Source organism: Tetrahymena thermophila (assembly GCF_000189635.1).
Source record: "Tetrahymena thermophila SB210 genomic scaffold scf_8254428, whole genome shotgun sequence".
Lineage (NCBI taxonomy): Eukaryota > Ciliophora > Oligohymenophorea > Hymenostomatida > Tetrahymenidae > Tetrahymena > Tetrahymena thermophila.
The window spans coordinates 104,739-115,067 of NW_002476209.1; the positions used below are offsets into that span (position 1 = coordinate 104,739).

The 10,329-nt window shown below is 21.9% G+C and overlaps 2 protein-coding genes across 2 annotated transcripts; one reads left to right on the top strand and one right to left on the bottom strand. All coding sequences in view use genetic code 6, as the record gives it.

Moving 5' to 3' along the window:
- Positions 1 to 1,592: 1,592 nt before the first annotated feature.
- On the top strand, positions 1,593 to 7,968 carry TTHERM_00535470 (type III restriction enzyme, res subunit; the record flags this gene model as incomplete). The annotated part of the gene is made up of 6 exons (XM_001023456.2): positions 1,593 to 1,982; positions 2,185 to 2,575; positions 2,647 to 2,774; positions 2,937 to 3,281; positions 3,468 to 4,204; positions 4,266 to 7,968. The coding sequence occupies 6 exons, from the start codon at positions 1,593 to 1,595 to the stop codon at positions 7,966 to 7,968; spliced, it is 5,694 nt and encodes a 1,897-aa protein (XP_001023456.2).
- A 1,487-nt stretch (positions 7,969 to 9,455) lies between these two features.
- TTHERM_00535480 (transmembrane protein, putative) lies at positions 9,456 to 10,061 on the bottom strand (the record flags this gene model as incomplete). The annotated part of the gene is made up of 1 exon (XM_001023457.3): positions 9,456 to 10,061. The coding sequence occupies one exon, from the start codon at positions 10,059 to 10,061 to the stop codon at positions 9,456 to 9,458; it is 606 nt and encodes a 201-aa protein (XP_001023457.1).
- Between the last annotated feature and the right edge of the window lie 268 nt (positions 10,062 to 10,329).

Genomic DNA, 10,329 nt, shown 5'->3' on the forward strand with positions numbered 1-10,329 from the left:
AAAATAAAAATATTTACCTAAAAATTATTGATAATACAATTTCAATTTCACATTATTTAGATTTTAAACCAAAAATATTTATTTTAAATCTTTTCAATTTTTTCTTATTATTAGCTAATTAATCTCTTAATAAATTAATATTAAAAGAGTTTTTTTGAATTCTAATTTAAATAAGCAATTATTTTTTTTTGGTAAATATTATTTCATAATATTAAATTTATTACTTAAAGCTCTCTCTAAATATTATTTTTATTATCAATATATCATTTTAAATTTTTCAAAATTTAAACAATTTCTTTTAAAATTAATTTTAAGTTTGTTATATTAAAAATAATTATACAGAATCATAACTTTTATAAATTAAAGTTATTATTAAAAAGTAATGGAGAAATAGTTATTCTAAATGGTTTCTTTTTGCTTGAATAGATCATTTTAAATAATTTCCAATATATTTACCAAAATTTTAAATAAGTAAAAAATATCAATCGAAACTCTTATTATTAAATATTATTAATATTAATACCAATTAAATTTCTTAGTATATAAAGTAATGTACTGCAGGATCTCTCTTTTAAGATCCATATTGAGTAATTTAAGTTTTAGACAAACGATTCTTAGAAGGGTCTTAAATAACAAAGTGATCTTAAATATTAAAGGAGTATTAAATAATAGTTTTTATAGTACTTAAAGGAATTTTAAATGGCTTCTTTAAAAAAGATTATTTTTATTTTATAAAAACTTAAGCAGTTTCTTTAAGATTTACTAAATGTTTATTATACTTAAAAAATATCAATAATATTCTAACTATAATATGTTAATATTACTAGAATTTGGTAAGAAACAAAGCAATTAAATAATATGATTTTTTTTATTTTATATGATTAAATGTATTAAAATAATTATTATAATCTGCTAAAAATGTTTATTTAATTATATTTATTTTAAAAAATTAGATTTAAATAATTTCCTCTTTGCTGTTATTATGATAATTAAATAGTCTAAATACATTTACTTTAATATGATAAAACTGAAAAATAGAAAACAAATCTATAATATTTTAATTAATACTTTTGATAAATTTCTACTTCAAACTTATTATCAAAATTTAAGTAAAGAAATAATTTTTAATTTAAATAAATGAAAATATTTCAGATACCAAAATAAATTTAATTTACTGCTTTTATTTAAAACTAAAAGTTTAAAATTTAAATTTTATAATTTATTTTTTAAATAATATGTTAGTGTTATTTATTTATTTATTTATTTATTTATTTATTTACATTATTAGAATAATAACAATAAGCAATTAAATAAATTTTTCAATATTTTAAATTAGCGGGATATATCACATTTTTTGTCAGAATTTGAAATAAATAGAAATAGTCGTATTTCTGATTATAAGATACTAAATTGCGTGCCAAATTAAAAAATTAAAAATTGCTTTGATTATAGAGACAGAGTATTGACTCATCAATCATTTTACCTTGTTTTTATATATAAATATATAAGATAATATATCCGAATATAAATATTACATTTGTAAAGCAAGTTACTTTTGTAATAAATAGCAATATAAATTACTATTTTGGATAATGAACGATGATGAAAACAGTAAATCTTCTAATGCGTTTGAAGCAATAATGAACACTAATTAGAAGAAGATTATAAAAGAAAAAAAAACTATTTTAAAACCCAAAGATAAGAAAAAAACTAAGCAAATTCAAATGAATGATTTTATAAAAGCCAATAAATTTTATTCTGAGGAGTTCTCTAACATGTCTCTTCCCTCTTAATGTGATAAAGTTGGTAATTAAGACAGTAACAGGTTTAGTATAATGGATGAAGAAGAGGAGGAGGCTAAATAAGAGAGCAATATTGATGTTATTGATTTCTAAGGCTATTCAAATACAAAATTAAATCCTTCTCCTAATTCAGGCCTTGAACCAAATCTTGAAGTCAATCAAAATACTATTCAATATTGGGTATAGTCTTATATATTAAAATATTATCTTCTTTTAATATTGTTAAAATTTTCTTGTTATATCATCTGAATTATGCAACATCATCATATTTTCATTTGAATAAATGAGAAGATAAACTATTTCTTAGAATAATTTTTAAATTTATTTGATTTTATCTCTTGTCTTAACTTTATTTAAATTCTACTTGTTTAATAAATAATAGTATTATACACTGGGTAAAAGCTTTCGTGAGTACTAATATAGTATTGTTAAGACATGCTTGAGCAATAATACCCTTGTAGCTTTACCAACAGGTTTGGGAAAAACATTTATTGCTGCAACTGTTATTTTAAATTATTATCTTTGGTTTCCAAAAGGGAAGATTTTTTTTCTTGCTCCTACCAGACCACTTGTAAATTAATAAATGGAATGCCTCAGCCAATTTGAATTGATCAATAAAAATGATATTTTTGAAATGACAGGAAATTACCCAATACCTAAAAGAAGAGATGTATATTTAAGAAAAAGAATTTTCTTTTGCACTCCATAAACCTTAGAAAATGATTTAATTGAATAAAGATATGATGGATATAATTTAAGTCTAGTTATATTTGGTAAATATACAATTATTAAAGCAATAATTCTTACTTTAATCAGTATTATAATTTAAAATATTTTAATTTAGATGAAGCCCATAGAGGAACGGGAAAGTATGCATATGTCAATATCGTTACACACTTCGAATCATTAGGCTACGGGTATAGAATTTTAGCATTGAGCGCCACTCCAGGAAATGAATTTGAATAAATATAAGTAAAATTTAATATTTATTTTTAAGAAATATATTTTAAAGTTAATTTTAGAAATATTTAGAAATTATTTTGCTTAAAAAACTTGTGAAAAATAATTTATTTAGATGTCAAATTAGATTAAAAATAATTTACCTTGTTTATATTTTTGTTATTTTTAAAATAGGATGTTTTAAAAAACTTACGTATTTCTAAGCTAGAAATTAAAGATGAAGAAGATCCTGATATTAAGTAGTATATCCATTCAAAATAAATTATACCAGTAAAAATCTAGGGTAATGACTTAATGACCAAAATTATGAGTTACCTTGATAATCTGCTGTATTCCAGATTCAATTACTTCAAAAATCTTTAGATGGTACCCATATAGCTTTACAAAATAGTTAAAAAACCCTCTGATATACAGCGTGGTACTTCTTTCCATATTATGGAGTTTATTAAATAAAATTAGAATGATATAATTGAAAAACATCATTAAGTAGGATTGAATGATGCTTACGACTAATTACAGGTATTTATTGAATATTTTATTTTAAATGTCTTTTAGAATTTTTAATATTAGATAAAAGATTTTATTTAATTTTTTGATATGAATTACAAGCTAGATAATATTAAACAAATTATTATTAGTTAAATAAACTAATAAAAATGTATTTAATAAGTAAATATTTTAAATTAATTACTTTTTAAAAAAAAGTCTTTCTCACAATTAATTCATGGAAAAAAGCTTATTTAAGAATAAGGAATAAACTGCTTTAAGGATTGGTTATACTAATTTGAAAAAGATGTAAATAATAAGAAAGGGAAACCTTTGAGAAGCAAGCTTTAAATATTTAAATTGTAGGACTTCATTGATTTAAAAAAAGTAATGAAAATGGATTAATATGTTCCAAAATAAAAAAAACCAAAGAAAAATAAATCTGCAACTAATTCAAAATAATTAAATTACTAAGATGATGATGATGGTTATGAAGATGAAAATGCTCCATTAAAACAAAACAATAAAAGTTCAAAAGGCTCTGAAGAAAATTTTGATGAAGTCGAACTCAGTGAAGATTTAGAATCACATCCTAAGAGTGAAAAGCTTGTGGAACTCTTAACAAACTACTTCTTAGAAGAGGAGTCAATAGTAAATAGATCTAAAACAATTATTTTTACTTAAAGTAGAAACTCAGCATCTGAATTAAAAAAACTATTAAACAATATTGATGTTGTTAATCCTGCTGGAGATAAGCTTATAAGAAGTGAAATATTTATTGGATAAGCAAATTTAGACGGACAAGGAATGAATCAAAAAGCTTAGATAGAAACTATAAAATTATTTAAATAAAATGTTTACAATACTCTGATTGCTACTTGCATAGGTGAAGAAGGTCTTGATATTGGTGAAGTAGATCTAATTGTCTGCTATGATTCAGGATTTTCTCCTATAAGGTATATTTATTTAGAATTTTCTTCTATAAGGAAATGTATTTGAATTCTATTATTAAAAAAGAATGATATAGAGAATGGGTAGAACAGGCAGAAAAAGAGCTGGAAAAGTCTATGTCCTGTTAATGGAAGGAAGGGAGTACGCAAACTACAACTAAAGCTAAAAAAAACACAAAGAACTTATGATGCTATTAAAAAATAATAGCTGCAGCTAAAGTGTTACTGATTTTCAATAAAAGGGTCGGACTGGTAGATAGCCAAAAGCGACAAAAAGAACTTTTGAATTTTATGGATTCAACCCAAGGATGATACCATAAGACGTAAATCCTATTTGCAGAATAATAAAAGGTTAGAATAATGACTTTACTCCTGCTATTAGCTCTTAATCAGAAAGTGAATAAGAGGATTTTTTTGAGTTTTAGGGAAGTAAACAAAATAAAGAAAAATAATCAAATTAAATTTAAAAGAAAAAATCAATTATTTAATTGGAAGTAGAAGAGGAGGAGGAAGAGGAATAATTATTTAAAGTTGAAATAAAAAAAGATTTAGAAGATTAATATTGCTACGAAATAGACGAAGAAGATTTTGAGCCGCCATAATATCTAATGAAACCTTCATTTGAAAAGCCTAAACAAAGTTTAGAAAAAACTTAAAAATAATAGGAAATTTAGGATAGATTATTGCAATTAGCTAATAATATAAATGGGAAAAGATAATAACCTCCTCCAATAAAATAACCTTAGATACCTTAATAAAAGATCATGAGCACTCCTGAAACTATGACTCCATTCAGCAATTTCAGTAGCAACGAAAAGTTTATGAGAAACAGCTCAAATGGAAATAAAAAATAAACTTCTGTATTTGATACAAATATTAAAAGATCTTCTACTACAAATTAGTTACGAAAATCTGATCCTAAATAAATTACTAAAATACCTTTAAAGAGTAATTCTAAAAAAAATAGATTAATTATAAGTGATTCTGAAAACATGGAAAACGATGAATTAAATAGTGATTTGTGTTCGAACTTTAAATAATAATGCTCACGTCAGCTAGATTTTAACTCAAACAATCCAATTTCTAACTTAGAAAGAATTAATTTACATAATTCTTATGATAAATAGAATGATGATGAAATAGTCTTTGTTAAAAAGTTGAATCCTCTTCATGTATTTGGAAATATAGAATAAGAAAAAAAGAGTGTGATGAAAAAAAGATCAAATTCAAAAAGTTCTTCAGATTTTAATTTAAATGATTATTCTCTACTCTACTAAAATGAAGAATAAAGCAACTAATCTGAGTTAGACAGCTTACTAAAGCAAATAGAATAAAACTCTCCATAAAAAACTTAAAATCACAATTAAAATCAAATATAGAAATTTAACTTCAATTAGTTTGAATAAGATGATGATGACGACGACGATGATGATGATGATGATGATGATGAAGATGATAAGCAAATCTTAGAATTTCTTAAAAATTCAAAGAGCTAGGCTTCAAATGTAAATAACCAAATTTAAGATCAAAGACAAGAAAAAAATTTAATATAAAATATGCCATAAAAATCATTTGCTGAAGATAAATTATTTCCCTCTAATATAAAATAATAATAAAATAAATTTGAATAAAAATAATAGGAATAAGTTTAAAAATAGCAAATTTACAATTAAACATATAATATATAATTAAATTAATAACAAAATAACCTTAATATCAACAACAAAAATAGTAATAATATCAATTATAGCAACAGTATAATAAACTAATAAAAAGAAAATATTTCTCAATAAATTCCACTAAATACTTGCAAAGAAAGTTAATAATAGTTCCTTAATGTTAACAATGTCTTTTAACAAAAAGGATTAACTTTACAAAATCAATAGAAAGTTGCTGAAAGTTAAAAAAAAAATTTTTTAAATAATGATTTATCAAATGCTGTAAATTTTTCAAAAATGATAGATGAAAATGATAGTGATGATGATGACGATGATGATGAAGATATTGATTTCTTAAAAAAAATAGCTAGCACTAAAAGCAGTGTATAATAATCTGTTTAGAATAATTAGTTTACGAATCCATCGAATTCAAATAAGAGTATTGAAAAAATGGAAATAGAATAAATCTAAAACTCGAAGCCTGTCTCTTTATAAACAAATAAAGCTGAATAGAAAAATGAATTATAAAATAATTAAATATTAAATTCAAAATAATCTTAGATTAGCAATATTTTAACAAATGTTTATGATCATGATAGTGATAGTGATAGCGATAGTGATGAAGATAATGTTGAAGACTTAAAAATAATCAGCCTAAACATTTTTAACAAAAACAGTTCTAATTTAAATATTCAAACAAATAATAATTAAATATCAAAGAAAGTTGAGTTAGATTCCATTTCGTATAGTTCACTAAACTTACTGAATACATAAAATAACTCAAAAGCTCCAAATAACTAGGCAACTCTAAATAATTGTTAAGTCTAAAATAGCTTAATCGAAAAAATACCAGAAGCAAATAATTTTAAGAATAACTTCTTTAACAACTAAAAAGATATTAATGTAAATAATAATTAAATTAAATTAAATAATGACTAAAATAATTAAAAATAAATCTAACTTGCTTAAATTAATGCAAATAGACTATAAAATGCTGCAGCATCTACCAGCAATAATGAGAAATTCATTCAACCTTAAATTAACAACAATCCTTAAATGAATTAAATAAACAAACAAAATAATATAAATGCTAATAACTTAGAATAAAATAAGAATACTACGAGCAATATAAATAACAACTAAGTCAATATTTTAAAAAATTTTAGTGGTATTAAAAATGTAATACAAGACAAGACTAAATAAGTTATATAAATCAATAATTAAAATATTATTATTTCTAATGTTTAGAATTAAAATAAGTAAAACAATAATATTAGTTAAGTACAAAGCAACTTGAACTAACAAAGCAAGAATTAATTTAATAACATTCCATTTAATCAAAAAAATTAATAGGAGCAGTTATAAAATAAATAATAAATATTTGGAAACTAAAATTAAATTAATAATGTCACAAAAAATGAATTAAAAAGAAGTGATAGTGATTCATAGATAAAATAATTGCAAGAAAACTAAAAAGAGTTGCAATCCTAAAGAAAAACAGCTTGTGATTTACATCTAGAATAGATTAAGAAGAAAATGCAAGAAGATTTTGACATTGAAGAGTACAATTAAAGAAATAAAAATAAAGTTGCTGAATAACTTAAACCTAAACTTGATCCAAAAAAAGCTAGAAAAGCTAAAAAAGAAAATCAAAATAAGTAAGATTCAAATATAAATTTAAATGTGGAATAAAAAAGCTAAGATTTTAAATCAGTTTAGTAAATAGCTGAAGAGATGAGATAAAAAAATATTTAAGAATAAAATAGCTAAATAAGTAAACTTAATGATGAGAATAAGAATGGTATCTAAATAATAAATTCTTAAAGTGTTGTTAATCCTATAAATAAAAAATAAAATGAAAATATTTAACCAATTCAAGATAATCTAAAATAAGATCATTTAATGCCATTCAAAGATTTATTATCTTGCATCTATGATAGTGATGAAGATGACAATGATGCAGCAAAATAAGATGATAAAATGTAAGATTTATAAACTGAATAACATAATTCAGATTAATAAAAGAAAAAAAGAGAAAATCCTTTCCTAGATAATCCTAACTCTACATATAACTCGGTTAAAGTAGAGAAAAAATAATTCCCAAAATAGTGAATTTTTTAATTTTAAATAAAATACTGTGTTATAAATATTTTAAGGTATTTTTAATTATAAAAATTTCATATAATTTAAGTAAATTTAATGATTCATATATAGAATATTCGTTTGTTTGTTTTTTAGAGTTATAATTTGAGTGTCTTCAATTTATTTTACAACAAAAAACAAGAATCAAATTAAAAAAGGTAATTTTCATTATCAAAATTTTTTCTTTGTATTATTTTAAGCTATTTTTTCCCAAGGACAACAAAAAAACATCATCTTCTTTATTGCTAGTAAATTTATGAGAAAATTTAGCCTGGTAACCCAAAAATTTGAGGAGAAGTGTTTTTAATGAATTATATAATTTAATTTTTTTATTACTAAAATCAACTTTATTAAATAAAAATAAATTTTTTTAAATTAAAATATTTTAAAACTTGAAAGACTATTTTTATTTCAATTTAATTTATAATTTTTTCAAACCATATCAAATCACGTAAAATCAAAATTTATCTATTTTAATTCTTTTTTAAAATTTGAAAAAAATAAAAAGATTTCTTTAAAACAATTTAAATAAGTAATTACTTTCTTAACAGTAAAAAAATTACAATTAAATTTGTGCAAAGGAAGCATCATACTTATGTCCTAAATTAGCAAAATATATTAAACTTTTAATTTGACTTTGTATTGAATAAAAAAGTTTATTTGTTCAGGATTGTGTTACTTGTTAATATAAAAGAAATTTAAAACAATAAAATATATTTACTTATTTAATTTTTGATTCTAATTATGTATTTTTTGTTAGTTTTACTCATTTTAAATTTGAAGTTTTGTTCTGATTATTAAATAATTTTAAGTATAAGACCCAAAAATTGTCAAATACACTGTGTTCACCCTATACTCAGGATTTGGTAAATATATCTCTTTATTGTCAAATAAAATGAAGATCATATTATTAAAAAATAAATATGTAATAATTACAACATTATTAATAGAAGCTTTTTGATTGATAAAATATTACTTATTATCAAATAAAAAATTAGTTCATAAATTTGATTAAATTTTGGAGTTTTAACAAAGCTTGCAGTTTTCTAAGTGTAACTTCAAATATTTAAGAATACATAATAAATTAGATACAAAGTATAAAATATTTAAAAAAAAATTTCCTTCATTTTAATTTTCAAAAGAATGTATTTTAAAAAGGCTTTGTATTTGTAGACTTTAGATTAAAGAAATGCTGATTACACTTGCTTTTTTAATATTTTTTGATTAATTAATTTGTAAATTAAAAATTTTTGGGCTTATATTATCAAAAAAAAGTATCTATAAAACAAATACTTAAAAAAGTAAGAAAATCAGCAAAGAGAAAATACTTTTTTAATTCGAAGCTGGAATTTCAAATTTGTGAACGAGAACTCAAATAAATATGAAAACATTTAAAGTTGTGAATATTTTTAGAAAGTTTATATTATAATATTTATGTACAATCCTTTCTCTTATCCTCAATTAGCATCTTATTACTATCTGTATGATGCAGAGGAACCAAATTCTGTATTTGTTACGCCTAAAGCATTTTATTAATTTGTGACGTATATTCTGTATTTAGAAACAGCAATGGCAATTAAAAGAGAGAGGATAGCAATAAAAACTACTACACAGAAAATGACCAAAGCAACATTTGTGGGTTCAGATCTTTACTTGATTTCATCATCAATTTTCTATTTAAGCTCTTCATCACCCCAGTTAGATCTGTCTGTGCCTTTTTTTTAATTCTCAAGAGAAACTATATTGATTGAAGTATCAAATTTTGCTTCGTAGTAATTCTTGAAGCATTAGAAAAGATCTTTTAATTCCTAGGTTGGATTCTTAACTTTTCCAAAGCACTAAAACTTTGCATCGTAATACTACTTTTAGATTTCTTCTACATCAAAATTTTATGATGGAAGATAATCAAGTAAGGCAAGTTTATCTGTAACACATAAGAGAATTTGTTTAAATGTGTCTGTTAATTCTTCGAATGGTATCCTTTCTTAATATATAGAACAAATACCAGCCTAAGTCTATGCTACTAAAGTAGCTAAAGCAAAAACTATTAAAATTTATTTCATTTCTTGATTTTTAAAAATTACTTTTTTTCAACTTTTCTAATATTTAATAATGATTTAAATTAATTATTATCGTAAAAATAAATTATTACGCTTTTTATAAGCCAAGCATGTCAAGTATTAATCATTCAAAGAAAAAAGTTGAAAATATAACTTAGAAGAAATCTCAATTACTAGTAAGGTAAAAATTAATTAGATATTTTACGCTATTTTACATCTAACTAATTTATTTATCATGCTTTTTTCATTCTAAACTTAAATAGTTAAGCTT